At 64.1% G+C, this 19134-nt stretch overlaps 2 protein-coding genes across 2 annotated transcripts; one reads left to right on the top strand and one right to left on the bottom strand.

Moving 5' to 3' along the window:
• Positions 1–4415, top strand: MYG1 (MYG1 exonuclease). The gene is made up of 7 exons (XM_061443421.1): positions 1–183; positions 604–716; positions 1295–1454; positions 1550–1699; positions 1804–1926; positions 3903–4084; positions 4162–4415. Exons 1-7 carry the CDS (start codon positions 1–3, stop codon positions 4370–4372), a joined length of 1122 nt encoding a protein of 373 aa, XP_061299405.1. The 3' UTR covers positions 4373–4415.
• A 1205-nt stretch (positions 4416–5620) lies between these two features.
• AAAS (aladin WD repeat nucleoporin) lies at positions 5621–13522 on the bottom strand. The gene is made up of 16 exons (XM_061443423.1): positions 13399–13522; positions 13022–13149; positions 12388–12443; positions 11602–11693; positions 10551–10597; positions 10127–10225; positions 9377–9520; positions 9169–9289; positions 8675–8799; positions 8453–8513; positions 8272–8362; positions 8082–8175; positions 7921–7988; positions 7310–7391; positions 6877–6961; positions 5621–5804 (listed from the first exon to the last, which is right to left on the bottom strand). The coding sequence occupies exons 1-16, from the start codon at positions 13513–13515 to the stop codon at positions 5670–5672; spliced, it is 1545 nt and encodes a 514-aa protein (XP_061299407.1). The 5' UTR covers positions 13516–13522; the 3' UTR covers positions 5621–5669.
• Between the last annotated feature and the right edge of the window lie 5612 nt (positions 13523–19134).

Raw genomic sequence — 19134 nt, 5'->3', positions numbered from 1 at the left:
ATGACGCATGCGCAGTGTCATGTGATGCGCCGCGCCGCCCGCATCATGGCCGCCGCCGCCGGGGCCTGTGTCGGTACCGGGGTCGGTACCGGGGCCGCGCCGCGCATCGGAACCCACGACGGGACCTTCCACTGCGATGAGGCCCTGGCGTGCGCGCTCCTGCGGCTGCTGCCGCGCTTCCGGGTACGGCCCCGCCACCGGGGCCTCCTCAGCGGCGCCGCCGCCCACTGGGAACCGGGGGCAGGGCCCGGGGTTCCGGTGCTTTCGTGCCCCCCTCAGACCCGCGGCCCCTCTGGGGTCCTGCTCCCACCCCGAGGCCACCCTTTGGTCCCTCGGTCCCTCCGTGCGGGGCCCGTTTGTACCGGAGGGGTCCCCTTTGGGTCCCCAGCCCCTCTCTGGGGTCTCCGGTCCCACCCGCAGGCCCCCGTTGGGTACCCAGTCCCTGTCAGGCGCACGGGCACCCTTAGGGCCTCCCCTTGGGGTCCCCCGTTAGTTCTCAGTGCCGCTCATGGTCCCGGTTCTCACCAGGGGCAGGTCCTGGGGGGGGGCCCTCCCCCGGGCTCCCCAATGTTACACACACACCCCCCCACCCCTGCACCACAGGACGCGGAGGTGGTGCGCACCCGGGACCCACAGCGCCTGGCGCAGTGCGAGGTCGTGGTGGATGTGGGGGGGGAGTACGACCCTGAGCGGCACCGCTATGACCATCACCAGAGGTGAGCCCCCCCGCCCCGCGACCAGAGCGGGGTCCCCTGGGTGTTGGGGGGGGTCCCACGATGGAAGATCTTAGGCTGAGGTGCTGGCACAGGGTGCCCGGAGGAGCTGTGGCTGCCCCATCCCTGGCAGTGTTCAAGGCCAGGTTGGACACAGGGGCTCGGAGCACCCTGCTCCAGTGGAAGGGGTCCCTGGAGCTGGAGGAGCTCTCAGGTCCCTTCCACCCTGGGGTTCTCTTCCATCTCTTGTGGCTCTGTTTGGCGCCAGCCCGGCTCAGGCTGTGCCCTCGTTCCCAAGCCATGGCCTCACGCCAGCACCCATCCTCAGACCGACCTGATGCAAGCGCTGGCAGACGCGGAGCCAGGGCCCGACACCGTTTGCCAACAGGGATGAGCAAACCTGGCTCGACCCCACCCGGAGCTGGGGCCATTGGCCCCGATAAGATCCATCCCAGAGAGAGGAGCTGAGCTCCAGCGCTGCAGGAGCACCCACAGGCTCCATCCCTGCTCCAAGGGGCCAGTGCAGCAGCAGAGAGGAGCTTTCAGGTCCTTTCCATCCCAGCCCATTCCCGGCCCTGCAGATCCTTCACCCATTCCATGCGGAGCCTCCGGCCGGACAAGCCCTGGAGCACGAAGCTCAGCAGCGCCGGGCTCATTTACTGCCACTTCGGCTCCCAGATCCTGGCCGAGCTGCTGGGGCAGCTGGAGGACGGCCCCGTGGTGGCTGCGCTCTATGACCAGGTATGGAGGCTCTGGGTTGGGTGGGGGGGATCTCCCCCAGCTCCCCCCCACGGATGGGGGGCACCCCATAGCACAGGGCCCCCCTTTGTCCCCAGCTCTACGAGAGCTTCGTGGAGGAGATCGACGCCATCGACAACGGCATCGCGCAGGCGGAGGGGGAGCCCCGCTACGCCCTGAGCAGCACCCTCAGCGCCCGCGTCGGCCGCCTCAACCCGCGCTGGAACGACCCCGACCAGGACACCGAGGTGGGGATGGGGCCATGGGGGCAGCACGGGGCCACCCCACACCCCCCCCGGCCTGTGCCACCCCTGAGCCCTCCCCCTGTGTGTGTTTTCCCCCCCCAACCAAGGCCGGGTTCCAGCGGGCCATGGAGCTGGTGCGCAGTGAGTTCCTGGAGCGCGTGGACCATTGCCAGCGGAGCTGGCTGCCGGCGCGGGCGCTGGTGCACGAGAGCATCCAGCGCCGCTTTGAGGTGCTCATTGGGGGGCTGGGGGGGGTCAGAGGTTGGGGGGGGAGCAGTGCGGTGATGGGGGGGGGGGCAGGTCCCCTCGACATGGACATCCCTGCATGGCCCACGGGGGCCCCTGCACCCCATATCCCTATATATGGCCCTGCACCTCTCTGTCCTTACACATGACCCTGCACCCCTGTATCCTTACAGCCCTGCACCCCTCCAACACCCCATATCCTTGCACACAGCCCTGCACCCTTCCTGCACCCCTATATCCTTACACACAGCCCTGCACCCCTCCTGCACCCTTCCTGTACCCCTATACCCTTACACATGGCTCTGCACCCCTGTATCCTTACAGCCCTGCACCCCTCCAGCACCACTATATCCTTACACACAGCCCTGCACCCCTCCTACACCCCTATATCCTTACAGCCCTGCACCCCCAATGCACCCTATATCCTTACAGCCCTGCACCCCTCCAGCACCCCTATATCATTACACACAGCCCTGCACCCGCCTGCACCCCTATATCCTTACACACAGCCCTGCACCCCCCCGCATCCCTATATCCTTACACACAGCCCTGCAGCCCCCCGCATCCCTATATCCTTACACACAGCCTTGCACCCCTATATCCTTACACACAGCCCTGCACCCTTCCTGTACCCCTATATCCTTACACATGGCCCTGCACCCCTCTGTACCCCTATACCCTTAAACACAGCCCTGCACCCCCCCTGCATTCCTATATCCTTACAGCCCTGCACCCCTATAACCTTACACACAGCCCTGCACCCTTCCTATACCCCTATATCCTTACACATGGCCCTGCACCCCTCTGTACCCCTATACCCTTAAACACAGCCCTGCACCCCTCTATCCTTACACAGAGCCCTGCAGCCCCCTATTCTTTACCCCTGACCCTGCACCGCTGTATCCTCATCATAGCCCTGCAACCCCCCTGCACCCTTCTATCCTCACACACATGCCCCCCTCCTGTCCCCTATGTACCCACTCACAGCCACACACTGGATCCCCCCCGCCCCGTGCCCACCACCCCACCTCCCCCTGCTCCTCTGCACCCCGATGTGTGTCCCCCCAACTCGTGCACCCCCAGGGAGACACGCTCGGGGTGAGGTGCTTGTAGGGAAACTGAGGCACGGGACAGGACCCCCATGAGCCCCCCATGTCCCCACTGTGACCCCCTTGTCCCCCCCATGTCCCCACTGTGACTCCCGTGTGCCCCCATGTCCCCACTGTGTCCCTCCTGTGTCCCCACTGTAACCACCCTGTCCCACCCGTGTCCCCCCTGTGACCCCCCCATGTCCCCCCCGTGTCCCACTGTGACCCCCGTGTGCCCCCATGTCCCCACCATGACCACCCTGTCCCCCCTGTGTCCCCTTTGTGACCCCCCCATGTCCCCACTGTGACCCCCCCCGTGTCCTCACCGTGTCCCCACTGTGACCCCCATGTCCCCCTGTGTCTCCCCGTGACCCCCCGTGTCCCCCCATGTCCCCCCCGTGTCCCACTGTGACCCCCGTGTGCCCCCATGTCCCCACCGTGACCACCCTGTCCCCCCTGTGTCCCCTTTGTGACCCCCCCATGTCCCCACTGTGACCCCCCCGTGTCCCCCCATGTCCCCACTGTGACCCCCCCCGTGTCCTTACCGTGTCCCCACCGTGCCCCCCATGTCCCCCTGTGTCCCCTTTGTGACCCCCCCATGTCCCCACTGTGACCCCCCCATGTCCCCACTGTGACCCCCCCCCGTGTCCCCCCATGTCCCCACTGTGACCCCCCCCATGTCCCCCCATGTCCCCACTGTGACCCCCCCCCCGTGTCCTCACCGTGTCCCCACCGTGCCCCCCCATGTCCCCCTGTGTCCCCTTTGTGACCCCCCCATGTCCCCACTGTGACCCCCCCCCCCCGTGTCCTCACCGTGTCCCCACCGTGCCCCCCATGTCCCCCTGTGTCCCCCCGCCGTGCCCCCCATGCAGGTGGACAGCAGTGGGGCGGTGCTGGAGCTGCCTCAGGCCGGGTGCCCATGGCAGGAGCTCCTCTTCCGGCTGGAGCGGGAGCTGGCGCTGCCGCAGCCGCTGCTGCTGGTGCTGTTCCCGGACCGGGCCGGGCAGTGGCGGGTGCAGAGCGTGCCCAGGGCGCCGCACTCCTTCCAGAGCCGGTGAGCCCCATTCCCAGCCCCATATCCCAGCCCCGGCAGCAGGCTCTGACCCTCTGCCCCCCCCTCCCTCCCTGCAGCCTGCCCCTGCCCGAGCCCTGGCGGGGGCTCCGGGACGAGGCCTTATCCCGGCTCTCCGGCATCCCCGGCTGCGTCTTCGTGCACGCCACCGGCTTCATCGGCGGCCACCGCACTCGGGAGGGGGCCCTGGAGATGGCCCGGAGGACTCTGGAGCAGCACAAAGGGGAGGAGGCCCCTCCTGGCACCGGCACCCCCAAAGGGACCCTTTGATGCGGGGATCAAGGCATGGGATGGCATCGTTGTTATGGGGCTTGGGGCGGGAGGGGGAGCACTGCCCCTCATCCCGGTGTGGGATGGTGCAAGCCCCAAACAAGACTTTGGAGCTGAAGCGTGTCCCCACTCCTGCGTGTGCTGGTTCCCAAGCCCAGTCTGTGCCCAGTGGGGGGGGTCCTTGGGGTGCGGGCATCACCCCCCCCCCCCCCTCACCGTGCTGGGCTCCCGCTGCCCCCCCACCGCGCATCCAGCAGCAGAGGCCGGGGGGGGGGGGGGGGCGGGGAGCGGCTCCCTCCTCGCTCCAGCTCCATCCTCGGGGCCATGGGGCCAGCGCGGCTGCTGCTGCTGCTGCTGGCGCTGCCCCACGGCTCCGTGGGGCCCCGCTGCCGTCCCCCCCCGCCGCTGCCCCCCGCCAGCAGCAGCCGCAACGGCAGCGCGGAGGGGCCGGCGCGGGCCCCGGACGCCGCGGTGCTGGCGGCCATGGGCGGGTGGCTCGGGGCCGTTCTGCTCTGCGTTGGGAGGCACGTCCGGAGGAGCCGGGCCCGCTCCCGCCTGCAGCTCCGGTACCTGCGGGCGCTGCCAGCCCGGGAGCAGCAGCAGCAGCAGGAGGAGGAGGAGGAGGAGATGGAGATGCTCGGCACCGAGCTCTGAGCTGGAGCCAGAGGGGTCCGGCCCTGCCCCAAGCACCGGAGGGGTTCGTATCCCATTGATTGTGCCCCGGGTCCTTGTGCTGGGGGAGGATCTGGGGTGCTGGGGGAGGATTGGGGGTCCCCACGCTCTCCCCCTCATCCCTGCCCCGGGCTGTAGCCGAGCGATTGCAGTGTAATCCCAGGGATTATCCATGTGTAATCCCAGGATTTAAGCACTGCTGGGGCAGGGGGGGCATCTGCTCCCCACAACCTTTGCAGTGCTTGGTCTGGCCCAGCTGCTGCCCCAAATGGGCTGGGTTTGGGGTTCAGCAGCATCCCTTCCACTGGAGCAGGGTGCTCCAAGCCCCTGTGTCCAACCCGGCCTTGATGGGATGGGACATCCAAACCTTCTCCATTCAGCCCATCCCAGTGTCCCAGCGCCCTCACAGGGAAGAGCTCCCTTATCTCCAACCTGCTCTTGCCCTGTTCCAGTCCGAACCCATCGCCCCTTGTCCCACGGGGAGGAAGAGCACGGCTCGGGGAGGAAGACCCAGCTTTAATCACAGCCTCCCGAGCACCGAGCCCCGGAGGAGGGGCTGGAGGCCCCCGAGGCCACGCTGGGTCCCTGGAGGAAGAGGAGGAGGAAGAGGAGGATGTGGAGCCCATCACAGCTCCGAGAAGAGCGGCTGCTCCCGCACGCTGGTGCTGGCCAGGCCGGGGCCGGGGCTGGGGCTGGCGCAGGGGCCGTGGGCGCTGATGAAGAACAGGGGGATGTGGCTGATGGTGCCCGTGGACCAGCACTGCGGGAGGCAGAGGATGGAGCAGGAGGAGGGGGTGCGTTATCCCCTGTGCGCATCCCCGGGATGCGTTATTCCCTATGCGCATCCCAGCAAGGACCTTCCCCCCTCCCTGCTCTCTGCCTTCCGGGGGGGAGGGGGGGGGTGTGTTCCACATCCCTCCTCACCCACCGCATTGATGTCCCCTGGGAACAGCAATGGGGACCCCAGGCAGGGCTTTGGGACCCCAGGCAGGGCTTTGGGACCCCAGGCAGGGCTTTGGGACCCCAGGAAGGGCTTTGGGACCCCAGGAGAGCTTTGAGACCCCAGGCAGGGCTTCGGGACCCCAGGAAGGGCTTCGGGACCCCAGGAAGGGCTTTGGGACCCCAGGAGAGCTTTGAGACCCCAGGAAGGGCTTTGAGACCCCAGGCAGGGCTTTGGGACCCCAGGAAGGGCTTCGGGACCCCAGGAAGGGCTTTGGGACCCCAGGAGAGCTTTGAGACCCCAGGCAGGGCTTTGGGACCCCAGGAAGGGCTTCGGGACCCCAGGAAGGGCTTTGGGACCCCAGGAGAGCTTTGAGACCCCAGGAAGGGCTTTGGGATCCCAGGAAGGATTTTGGGACCCCAGGAAGGGCTTTGGGACCCCAGGAAGGGCTTTGGGACCCCAGGAAGGGCTTCGGGACCCCAGGAAGGGCTCTGAGACCCCAGGCAGGGCTTTGGGACCCCAGGAAGGGCTTCGGGACCCCAGGAGAGCTTTGAGACCCCAGGCAGGGCTTTGGGACCCCAGGAAGGGCTTCGGGACCCCAGGAAGGGCTTCGGGACCCCAGGAAGGGCTTTGGGACCCCAGGAGAGCTTTGAGACCCCAGGCAGGGCTTTGGGACCCCAGGAAGGGCTTTGGGACCCCAGGAAGGGCTTCGGGACCCCAGGAAGGGCTCTGAGACCCCAGGCAGGGCTTTGGGACTCCAGGAAGGGCTTCGGGACCCCAGGAAGGGCTCTGAGACCCCAGGCAGGGCTTTGGGACTCCAGGAAGGGCTTTGGGACCCCAGGCAGCGCTTTGGGACCCCAGGCAGCGCTTTGGGACCCCAGGGCCCACTCACCACAGTCAGGAGGGCTCCCTGGTCGAAGCAGGGGTGGAAGGCGATGAGCTGGGGCTGGGCATCGCGCTCGCCCCGCAGGAACCCGCTGCAGGGGAGAGGAGGAGCTGCGGTCAGAGCATGGCCATGGGGGGGCATTGGTGTCAATGGGGGGGGGCTATGGGCAGATGGAGAGGGCTGGGCCCCACCGGGGACCCAGAGCAATGGGGGCTGAGGTGGGTAATGGATGAGGTGGCCAAACCACAACTGGGTGTGGGGTAAAGAAGCAGAAAAGGGACCTGAAAGCTCCTCCAGCCCCAGCGACCCCTTCCACTGGAGCAGGGCGCTCTGAGCCCGTGCCCAACGTGGCCTTGAGCACTGGCAGGGATGGGGCAGCCCCAGCTTCTCCCCATTGACCCCATCGCAGTGGCCCCAGCCCCGGCCCTGCAGCACGCACCAGGGCAGGAGCTCGAAGACGGGGCTGTTGCGGGTGCGGAACAGGGCGACGACCGTGTGGGTCCCGGGCGCGTCGGGGCTGCCTGCGGAGGGAGGGAGGGAGGAGCAGGAGGGGGCCCTCGTCCATTGGAGTCCTCATGGGGCTCCCAAGGACCCCTCCGTGACTGAAACCCCCCCAGCTCCAGGCTTTGGGTCCTGGGGACTCCTTGGGGCCCCATCCCTCCAATGCAGAGCTTATTTCCCATCCAGTCCCAGTTTCTGCACCGAGATCCCTGCAGGACCTGCCTGGATGTGCGCAGGGCAGAGGGTGGCTGCTATGGGGGTGTCGTCCCCCCCACTTTAAACCGAGCTTGGACCCAGCCTTGGGTGCCTCCCTGCACCCCCAGCACCACGTCCCGGTGCTCCTCAAAGCTCTGCTTTGTCCCGGACAACCCGAAGGGCTCCGTTATCCCGGGGCTGGAGCCAAGGGGCCCAGCTGGGCTCCAGGAGGAACGTGGGCAACAACGGGAACAGGGAGCCCCTGCATGGGGTTGGACCCGGCTGGTGGGGGGGGGGGAACTGGGATGAATCCCAGAGGGCTGGGGGCTGAGCCCACCGTGCCCAGCTCCTCACCTCGGATGATGGCCGCGAGGCGCTCGCCCGTGGGGTCCCACACCATGGAGTGAACCTCTCCCCCCACCCTGCAAGCGGCAGGAGCAGCAGTGAGAGCCCAGCGCCGGGGGGGCACGGACCCCCCCTTTGCTCCCCGGTACCGTCAGCGGGGCCGGACCCACCTCTCCTCCCCATAGAGCGTCTCGAAGGTGGTCTCGGACAGGTCCGCCACTATGGAAGCTGTTTTGGAGCCTCCCACTTGCCCCTGCATCTCCCCTGGGACACAAAACCCGCTCAGCCCCGGCCCGGCCCCCCCACTTTGGGCCTCTAGGAGGGGAATGGGGGGCGGATCCGGGCCCCCCAGGGCCTCACCTCGGTACTCGGAGAAGGACAGGGAGTAGATGACGGCCTCCCCCAGCACGGTGAAGAGCAGGCGGCTGCCGTCGGGGCTCCAGCACCCGGTCTGTGGGGCACAGGGCCCACGTCAGCACCCACTGCGGGGGGGTGTGGGGCTGGCAATGGGGCAGGGGTGGGGGGGAACACGCCCCGGTACCTGGCAGCGCCCGGTGATCGTGGGCCAGCGCTCGCACGTCCACATCTGCGCCTCCCACACTCTGCAGGGGAGAAGAGCGGATGGGAATGGGAGAACCCCATAGATCTGCCCCACGGGGCTGGATCCGATCCCCCCCCATTGGCTGCAGTGGGAACGGGAGCAGCAAGGACACAAAGCAGGGGTCTGGCGCAGACGGAAGCGATGCCAAGGGCAGGAGCTGACCTGAACACGGCCGAGGGGGTGGCTGCCAGCACCTTGCTGCCATCGGGAGACCAGGCCAAGTAGGTGACCCCCCCGCCTCCAAACCACTGCAGCTGCACGCAGCTCTCGGTGGACACGTCCCAGACCTGGAGGGGACAACGTGGCCTTGAGCACTGCCAGGGATGGGGCAGCCACAGCTTCTCTGGGCACCCTGTGCCAGCGCCTCAGCACCCTCACAGGGAAGAGCTTCTGCCCCAGAGCTCATCTCAGTCTCCCCCCGGGCAGGTTCAAGCCATTCCCCTTGGCCTGTCCCTGTCCCTCCATCCCTTGTCCCAAGCCCCTCTCCAGGTTCCCTGCAGCCCCTTCAGGCTCTGGAGCTGCTCTTGCAGCCTGGGTCTGTGCTCCACAAGGGTCCAGGTCCCCCCGTGGCTCCCGGCCCCGCTGGCCCCATGGCGTGCTCCCAGTCCCGGTACCCGCTGCGGCACGCGGGGTTGGAAGCACGGCCCCACGCTCACCAGCATGGCCGTGTCCACCGGCGATGCAGAGAGCAGGAGGTCCCCGCTGGGTGCCCAGGCCAGGCTGGTGACGGGGCTGTGCCCGGGGTGGGCCAGCACCTGAGCGCAGCCGGATGAGGGCCTGCAGGGGAGGGCAGGGCTCAGCCACCAGGGCTGCCCCAATCATGCTATGGGGATGGGGACGGGGACACGGAGGGGACGTCCCCACCTCGTGGAGAGGGAGGTGGGATCCAGGTGCCAGAGCAGGACGCAGCTCTGGCAGGCGACGGCGAGGATGGAGGCGCAGAGCGGCTTCCAGGCCAGCGCGGCCACGTTCCTCTGCAGGCGATGCTTCAGCGAGGGGATGGTGGCACTGCCAGGGCCAGAGCAAAGCTGAGGCCTCCCAGAGCCCGGGGGTCAGCCCTGAAGCATCAATGGCAATGGGGGGGGGACGGGGACGGGACGTGGCCCCGGTGTTGCAGTGACCCCCAGCACACCTCGAGGGATGGAGGCTCCCGTGGGCTGCCCACATCCCAGCCCCATGCTGGGTGAGCAGTGAGATGTGGGGAGGGAACTGCAGTGACAGGACAAGGGGTAACGGGTTCAAACTGAAACAGGGGAAGTTTAGAGTGGATCTAAGGAGGAAATTCTTTGCTGTGAGGGTGCTGAGGCACTGGAATGGGTTGCCCAGGGAGGTTGGGAATGCTCCATCCCTGGCAGTGTTCAAGACCAGGTTGGACAGAGCCTTGGGTGACCTGGTTTAGTGTGAGGTGTCCCTGCCCATGGCAGGGGGTTGGAACTGGATGATCTTAAGGTCCTTTCCAACCCAAACCATTCTGTGATTCTAACTGGAGCTGTGGGGATGATGTCCCTGCACGGGGAATGGGATGGGGAGAGGAGCACCTGGGGGGAGGTTCAGAACACACTGGATGTGGATGGGAGAGGTGGAGCTGGGGCACCGCGGAGCCCCGGGCCTCACCTGCTGGAGTTGTAGACACGGATGGAGTCATCCAGCAGAGCCACAGCGAACTTGCTGGTGTGGGGGTGCCAGGCGAAGGCCCGGATGCTGCAGCCGGCCCTGAGGGGGGGCACGGGGCAGGGTGAGGGGCTCCTGGCAATGGGGCAGCGCCAGAGCCCCATGGAACGGAGGCGGTTCCAGAGCCTCCAGGGAAATAAAAGCTCCTTCTTGCTGCTGAACGGGCCCATTCCCGGGGGTTGTTCCCAGGATGGGGATTGGGATGGGGAGGGCTTTGCCAGCCCTAATGCTGGCCCCCACCACGGGGCACGCTGTGCCTCCTGCTGCCACCCGCAGCCAGAGGCAATGGGGCAGGGCGAGGGGAGGCTGAGCACCTCCAACCAGGAGGTCCCATCCTCATCCCCCAGCCCTGGAGCTCAGCACTCACCAGTCCACGGCCTGGGAGAAGGCAGCGATCATGTCCTCGCTGGTCAGCTGCAGGGACAGGGCCCAACGCTGAGCTGGGAGCTCAGGACCCACCTCTGGTGAGCAGGGGGGACCCCAAAGCATCCAAAGCCCCTTCCCACCTCCAACCCCATCCCTCCTGGAGCACACTGCTGTCCCAGTGCTCCCCACACAGCTCCCCCCTGGGAGTGTCCATCCCTCATCCCAGTGCCCCCCCAGCTCCCCCATAGGGGTGTGCATCCCTCATCCCTCATCCCAGTGCCCCCCCCAGCTCCCCCATGGAGGTGCCCATCCCTCATCCCTGTGCCCCCCCCCCAGCTCCCCCCGGGGGTGTCCATCCCTCATCCCAGTGCCCCCCCCAGCTCCCCCATAGGGGTGTCCATCCCTCATCCAGTGCCTCCCCCATAGGGGCGTCCATCCCTCATCCCAGTGTCCCCCCCCAGCTCCCCCATGGGGGTGTCCATCCCTCATCCCAGTGCCCCCCCAGCTCCCCCATAGGGGTGTCCCTCATCCCAGTGCCCCCCCCAGCTCCCCCATGGGGGTGTCCATCCCTCATCCCTGTGCCCCCCCCCCCAGCTCCCCCCGGGGGTCTCCATCCCTCATCCAGTGCCTCCCCCAGCTCCACCATAGGGGTGTACATCCCTCATCCCAGTGCCTCCCCCAGCTCCCCCATGGGGGTGTCCATCCCTCATCCCAGTGCCCCCCCAGCTCCCCCATCGGGGTGTCCATCCCTCATCCCTGTGCCCCCCCCAGCTCCCCCATGGGGGTCTCCATCCCTCATCCCAGTGCCTCCCCCAGCTCCCCCCGGGGGTCTCCATCCCTCATCCAGTGCCTCCCCCAGCTCCCCCATAGGGGTGTCCATCCCTCATCCCAGTGCCTCCCCCCCAGCTCCCCCATGGGGGTGTCCATCCCTCATCCCAGTGCCCCCCCAGCTCCCCCATCGGGGTGTCCATCCCTCATCCCAGTGCCCCCCCCATCTCCCCCATGGGGCCGCCCATCCCTCATCCCTCAGTCCCCAGCAAAGGAAAGCTCACAGAGAGGTGTGGGAACAAGGAGCCGTGCAGCGAGGAGAGCCAGCGGCACAGGGCCAGCACCGAGCTGGAGCCCGACTTGAGCCATCGCAGGCCTGCGGGGCACGAGGAGCATCAGCACCACGGGGGGGCTGCAGAGACAGGCTGGGGGGGCAGGGAGCTCCTGCAGCAGGGATGGGGATGAGGGAACAGGGGATGAAGGGAACCCAAGGGAGCTCCTGCAGCAGGGATGGGGATGAGGGAAGAGGGGATGAAGGGAACCAAAGGGAGCTCCTGCAGCAGGGATGGGGATGAGGGAACAGGGGATGAAGGGAACCCAAGGGGGCTCCTGCAGCAGGGATGGGGATGAGGGAAGAGGGGATGAAGGGAACCCAAGGGGGCTCCTGCAGCAGGGATGGGGATGAGGGAACAGGGGATGAAGGGAACCCAAGGGGGCTCCTGCAGCACAGATGGGGATGAGGGAACAGGGGATGAAGGGAACCCAAGGGGGCTCCTGCAGCAGGGATGGGGATGAGGGAACAGGGGATGAAGGGAACCAAAGGGAGCTCCTGCAGCAGGGATGGGGATGAGGGAAGAGGGGATGAAGGGAACCCAAGAGGGCTCCTGCAGCAGGGATGGGGATGAGGGAAGAGGGGATGAAGGGAACCCAAGGGAGCTCCTGCAGCAGGGGTGGGGATGAGGGAACAGGGGATGAAGGGAACCCAAGAGGGCTCCTGCAGCAGGGATGGGGATGAGGGAAGAGGGGATGAAGGGAACCCAAGGGGGCTCAAGGGAGCTCCAGGCACTCACCCTCCTCCTCGGCGCTGCTGAGCTCCCTCAGGACCCCGCAGAGCCCCAGCTCCCGCCTGCACCGAGAGCTCCGTCAGCCCTTGCTGGGAGCCCAAACCCAGCCCGGCCTCCCCAGCCCTAACCCCGAACCCACATCGGGGCCTCCAAACCTCTGCCCTCCCCCACAGCACCCATTGCTCACTGCGGGGCCTGCTGAGCTCCTGGGTGCCTCGTGGAGCCCCAGGTTTCAACCAGCCTGGATTGGGTTCAAGGGGCCTTAAAGCTCCCCCAGCCCCAATCCAGCCCCAGGGACCCCTTCCACTGGAGCAGGGTGCTCCGAGCCCCTGTGTCCAACCTGGCCTTGAGCACTGCCAGGGATGGGGCAGCCACAGCTTCTCTGGGCACCCTGTGCCAGCGCCTCAGCACCCTCACAGGGAAGAGCTTCTGCCCCAGAGCTCAGCTCAGTCTCCCCCCGGGCAGGTTCAAGCCATTCCCCTTGGCCTGTCCCTGTCCCTCCATCCCTTGTCCCAAGCCCCTCTCCAGGTTCCCTGCAGCCCCTCCAGGCTCTGGAGCTGCTCTCAGCTCTCCCCCTTAAGGACCTTTCCCTCCCCGCACCCCCGCGGCCTCCCTCCCGCAGCCCCGGCCCCGCGCTCACCAGGCTCCGAGGCACCGCTTCCACAGCGCCTCCCGGTGATGGATGAAGGCCGGGCGGGCGCCGAGCTCCGGCCGCGAGGGCGCCTTGAGCGCGTCCCGGGGCAGGCTGAGGACGGGCAGGGCCGGGAGCTGCGGGAGGCGCGGCGGGGGGGGAGAGACGGGGGTGAATGGGGCCGGGGGGGAATGGGGTGGGGGGTGAACGGGGATGGGGCTGAACGGTGCCGGGGGAGAAATGGGGACGGGGGGGAAATGGGGTGGGGGTGAATGGGGCGGGGGGTGAATGGGGACGGGGGTGGCCGGGGGTGAACGGGGATGGGGGTGGATGGGGGTGGGGGGTGAATGGGGCCGGTGCCGGTCAGGGCCCCCCCCCGCTCTCACCTGGCTCTGCAGGGGCAGCGGCGGCCGCTCCCGCGCGCTCACCAGGACGTTGTTGCTCTCGTAGGCGGTGACGTCCCCCGGGGGCGGCGGCGGCGGGAACAGCGCCAGGGAGCACATCCCGCGGCGGGGGCGGGGCCGGGACCACCGGAACCGGAACAACCGGAACCGGAACAACCGGAACCGGAACCGGGACAACCGGAACCGGGACCGGGGCCTGCCCGCAACCTCCGGCCGCCGACGGCTCCTGCGCACGCGCGACTCCGCCCCCGCGCGCCCCCTGGTGGCCGCTGGGCCGGGCCGCGGGAGGGGATTTAAAGGGGCCGCGGGTGCAGCGCGGGGGGGGCTCCAAGGATGACAGGGACAGAGAGAGACATAGGGAGACAGACACACATATAGAGACGTACATACATTAGAGACATACATACATACATATAGAGACGTACATACATTAGAGACATACATAGACATACATACATACATATAGAGACATACATATAGAGACATACATACATACATATAGAGACATACATATAGAGACATACATATAGAGACATACATACATACATATAGAGACATACATATAGAGACATACATACAGAGACATACATACATACATATAGAGACATACATACATACATATAGAGACATACATACATACATAGACATACATACATACATACATAGACATACATACATACATACAGAGACATACATACATACATATAGAGACATACATACATACATAGACATACATACATACATACAGAGACATACATACATACATATAGAGACATACATACATACATAGACATACATACATACATACATAGACATACATACATACATACAGAGACATACATACATACATATAGAGACATACATACATACAGAGACATACATACATACATATAGAGACAGACATGCATACATACATAGACATACATACATACATATAGAGACAGACATACATACATACATACATATAGAGACATACATACATACACATACAGAGACATACAGAGACATACATACATACAGAAACATATGTACATACATACACATACAGAGACATACATACATACACACATACACATAGACATACAGAGACATACATACATACATACACATACAGAGACATACATACAGAGAGACAGAGAGAGACAGAGAGACAGAGACATACAGAGACAGAGACATAGAGATACATAGACATACATAGAGACATACAGAGACACAGACATAGAGATACATAGACATACATACAGAGACATACAGAGACACAGACATAGAGATACATAGACATACATACAGAGACATACAGAGACACAGACATAGAGATACATAGACATACATACAGAGACATACAGAGACACAGACATAGAGATACATAGACATACATACAGAGACATACAGAGACACAGACATAGAGATACATAGACATACATAGAGACATACAGAGACACAGACATAGAGATACATAGACATACATACAGAGACATACAGAGACATACATACACATACATACACACATATACATATACAGAAACATACATAGACATACATAAACATACATATATATACATAGACATACATAGACATACATACACATACACACACACATACACTCCCATACACACAAATACACACACACACGCGCACATATACACAAATATACACATACATACATAGACATACCTAGACATACATACATATACATACACATACACACACATACACGCACACACACATACACATACATAGACATACACATACAGGCACATACGCACACACACATACACATACACTCACACAAGTACACACACATACACACACACACACATGCGCACACATACACCCACATACACCACCACACACACACCAACACACCGTGGGTGCCTGGCACCCCATGTACCCACATCCTATGGGTGCCCCGGTTCTCTGCGTGTCCGTGGCCCCCCTACCCTATACCCAGGTCCCATGGGTGCCCCGGTTCTCTTGGTGTCCGTGTACCCACATCCCATGGGTGCCCGGGTTCTCTGGGTGCCCATGTACCCACATCCCATGGGTGCCCGGGTTCTCCGGGTGTCCGTGTCCCCCCCACCCCATACCCAGGTCCCATGGGTGCCCCGGTTCTCCGGGTGCCCGTGTACCCACATCCCATGGGTGCCCGGGTTCTCTGTGTGTCCGTGTCCCCCCCACCCCATACCCAGGTCCCATGGGTGCCCCGGTTCTCCGGGTGCCCGTGTACCCACATCCCATGGGTGCCCGGGTTCTCTGGGTGCCCATGTACCCACATCCCATGGGTGCCCGGGTTCTCCGGGTGTCCGTGTCCCCCCCACCCCATACCCAGGTCCCATGGGTGCCCCGGTTCTCCGGGTGCCCGTGTACCCACATCCCATGGGTGCCCGGGTTCTCTGTGTGTCCGTGTCCCCCCCACCCCATACCCAGGTCCCATGGGTGCCCCGGTTCTCTTGGTGTCCGTGTACCCACATCCCATGGGTGCCCCGGTTCGCTGGGTGTCCGTGTACCCACATCCCATGGGTGCCCTGGTTCTCCGGGTGTCCGTGTACCCACATCCCATGGGTGCCCCGGTTCGCTGGGTGTCCGTGTACCCACATCCCATGGGTGCCCCGGTTCTCTGGATGCACGTGTACCCACATCCCATGGGTGCCCCGGTTCTCTGGGTGCCCGTGTCCCCCCCACCCCATACCCAGGTCCCATGGGTGCCCCGGTTCTCTTGGTGTCCGTGTACCCACATCCCATGGGTGCCCGGGTTCTCTGTGTGTCCGTGTCCCCCCCACCCCATACCCAGGTCCCATGGGTGCCCGGCTCCCATAGGTCTCCATACCCCCCCCCCCGTGTGCCCAGGTGCCCGCACCCATCCCCACGCTGTGCCTGGGCCCCCCCATGCCCACCTCCCCTGGGTGCCAGCTCCCCTGGGGCCGGGCAGGGGGTGCTCCCCTTCCCTCGCTCCCCCCCCCCGTGGCTCATTCCCAGCTCCGCTCCCCGTTCCCTCCCGTTCCCTTTATCCCGTGTTTTCCTTCGCGGCCGCAGGAGCTATTTCCATGGCTCCAGGATATTAAATCAAGGGAAGGGGGGGGGGACGGGACCGCGGCGGGGGCCCCGCATTCCTCACCCGTTACGGAGCGAACGGGGAGGGGGGGACCCGCAGGAGACATCGATTTGCCCGGCGCCGCCACCGGAGCCACCGCAGCGGCTGCCGTGTCCCTGCGGCTCCGGCCCCTCGGAGCCCCCAAACCCAGCCCTATGGGGCAGCGCAGGGCGGGGGGGGGGGGGAGCCGTGGTTTGGGAGGCTCCGGGCGGTCGAGCCCTCGGTGGCCGCGAGGCCGGGGTTTGGCTCCGGGACCTTGGCGTTGGCATCGGCCCACCCAGGGCGAGCTTGGGTTTGGGGTGAAAACACCACAAAAAAGGCAAAAACGTGGTTTGGGGGGGGGGGGAGGGGCTATGGGCTGCTGGCACCCGGCAGCCCCCATCCCATCGGGAGCCGCCCCTGCCGTGGCTCCATCAACCGGGCTCCGGGTGCCCCATGGATGGGGGGGGGCCGGGGGGCGCAGTGGGGCCAGTGGGGTCCGGGCAGAGCCGACGTGAGGCAGCCCCGGGGCAGCGCATGTGGGGGGGCAGGCACCGTGCACACGTTGCGCACGTGTGCTCCTATGAACATGCGTGTTCCTGTGCACATATGTGTTCCGTGCACATACGTGTTCCTGTGCACATATGTGTTCCTGTGCATATACGTGTTCCTGTGCACATATGTGTTCCGTGCACATACGTGTTCCTGTGCATATATGTGTTCCTGTGCATATACGTGTTCCTGTGCATATATGTGTTCCTGTGCAGATACATGCTCCTGTGCACATACGTGTTCCTGTGCCTATACGTGTTCCTGGGCAGATACGTGTTCCTGTGCACATACGTGTTCCTGTGCATATATGTGTTCCTGTGCACATATGTGTTCCTGTGCACATACGTGTTCCTGTGTATATACGTGTTCCTGGGCACATACATGTTCCAATGCACAGGCATGTTCCTGTGCACATACATGTTCCTATGCACATACATGATCCTGTGCACATATGTGTGTCTGTGAGCACACCCATGTTCCTGTGCACATCCATGTTGCTATGAACATACATATGCCTATGCACAGGCATGTTCCTGTGCACAGACGTGTTCCTATGTACATACGTGTTCCTGTGTGCACATACATGTTCCTGTGCACATACGTGTTCCTGTGTGCACATACATGTTCCTATGTACATACGTGTTCCTGTGTGCACATACATGTTCCTGTGCACATATGTGGTCCTGTGTGCACATACATGTTCCTGTGCACATATGTGTTCCTGTGTGCCCATACGTGTTCCTGTGTACATACGTGTTACTGTGCAAGTACATGATCCTATGCACATACATGCTCCTGTGTACAGACATGTTCCTATGCACATACGTGTTACCGTGTGCAGTATCATCCCCTGCATGGCCGTGACTGGCCAGGGTGGGTGTGTGGGGCTGGGGCACACGCGTGTGCTGCCGTGATGGGGGGACCCCAAAACTGTCTCACTGGGCCTGGGGACATGGGGACAGAGGGAGGGGGGACCAGGGGATGGGGGCTATGGGGTCACAGGGGGCAGAGGGATGTGGGGACATGGGGACACCGGGATATGGGGACACAGGAATGTGGGGGCACAGGAGGATGTGGGGACATGGGGACACCGGGATATGGGGACACTGGGATATGGGGACACAGGAATGTGGGGGCACAGGAGGATGTGGGGACATGGGGACACCGGGGTATGGGGACACAGGAATGTGGGGGCACAGGAGGATGTGGGGACATGGGGACACCGGGACATGGGGACACCGGGATATGGGGACACAGGAATGTGGGGGCACAGGAGGATGTGGGGACATGGGGACACCAGGATATGGGGACACTGGGATATGGGGACACAGGAATGTGGGGGCACAGGAGGATGTGGGGACATGGGGACACCGGGGTATGGGGACACTGGGATATGGGGACACAGGAATGTGGGGGCACAGGAGGATGTGGGGACATGGGGACACTGGGGTATGGGGACACCGGGATATGGGGACACAGGAATGTGGGGGAACAGGAGGATGTGGGGACATGGGGACACCGGGGTATGGGGACACTGGGATATGGGGACATGGGGACACCGGGATGTGAAGTTTTGGGGTCCTGGGAATGGGGAGAAACAGGAAAAAAGGCCATGGGGGACGTGGGGCTGCGGGGGGGGGGGTGGAGACCCAGAGACAAGGGCACAGCCCCAGACTGTCCCCAACCCCACTCCTGCCCCACCACCCGCACGGGGGGGGGGAGAGGAACGCATTGAACCCGACGGGGGTCCCGTGTTCCCCCCCCCCGTGCCTCAGTTTCCTTCGGAGCCGGAGCCGCTCTGACGCCTCAGCGATCCCTTTATTGCTTGGGGGGGGGGGGGGGGGGGGCACAGCTTAAAAAGGAGGGGGGGGGGGCACACACATTACATTACATTAGCGCCTAATGACCCGGGCCAACCCTGTCCCTGAGCTCTGTGCGGGGGGAGAGGTTTTGGGGGGGGGGGGAGAAGATGGGGTTTTGGGGGGCTGGGGGGATGTCAAAGTGAGCCCCCCCCATAATTTAAGACATAAATTATAGTCGCTAAGGAGGGGATGCGGGGGGGGCAGCGCCCCATAATAAATACCCCCCGATGGGGC

The sequence above is a fragment of the Pezoporus flaviventris genome, unplaced genomic scaffold, assembly GCF_033815535.1.
Source record: "Pezoporus flaviventris isolate CSIRO_AGI_PZ_B2104156 unplaced genomic scaffold, CSIRO_AGI_Pfla_v1 ptg000356l, whole genome shotgun sequence".
NCBI classification, from domain to species: Eukaryota; Metazoa; Chordata; class Aves; order Psittaciformes; family Psittacidae; genus Pezoporus; species Pezoporus flaviventris.
The sequence above is the reverse complement of the archived record's forward strand: the minus strand, read 5'-3'. Positions and strand labels throughout refer to the sequence as shown.

Bases quoted from the DNA above. Each gene is read 5' to 3' on its own strand.
- MYG1 (XM_061443421.1), top strand. From the start codon at position 1: ATGACGCATGCGCAGTGTCATGTGATGCGCCGCGCCGCCCGCATCATG. The intron at 717-1,294 runs GTGAGCCCCCCC...CCGGCCCTGCAG, and splicing joins CGCTATGACCATCACCAGAG to ATCCTTCACCCATTCCATGC. The intron at 4,085-4,161 runs GTGAGCCCCATT...CCCTCCCTGCAG, and splicing joins CCGCACTCCTTCCAGAGCCG to CCTGCCCCTGCCCGAGCCCT.
- AAAS (XM_061443423.1), bottom strand. From the start codon at position 13,515: ATGTGCTCCCTGGCGCTGTTCCCGCCGCCGCCGCCCCCGGGGGACGTC. The intron at 8,363-8,452 runs GTACCGGGGCGT...TGTGCCCCACAG, and splicing joins CGATCACCGGGCGCTGCCAG to ACCGGGTGCTGGAGCCCCGA. The intron at 5,805-6,876 runs GTGAGTGGGCCC...TGCCTCCCGCAG, and splicing joins AGGGAGCCCTCCTGACTGTG to TGCTGGTCCACGGGCACCAT.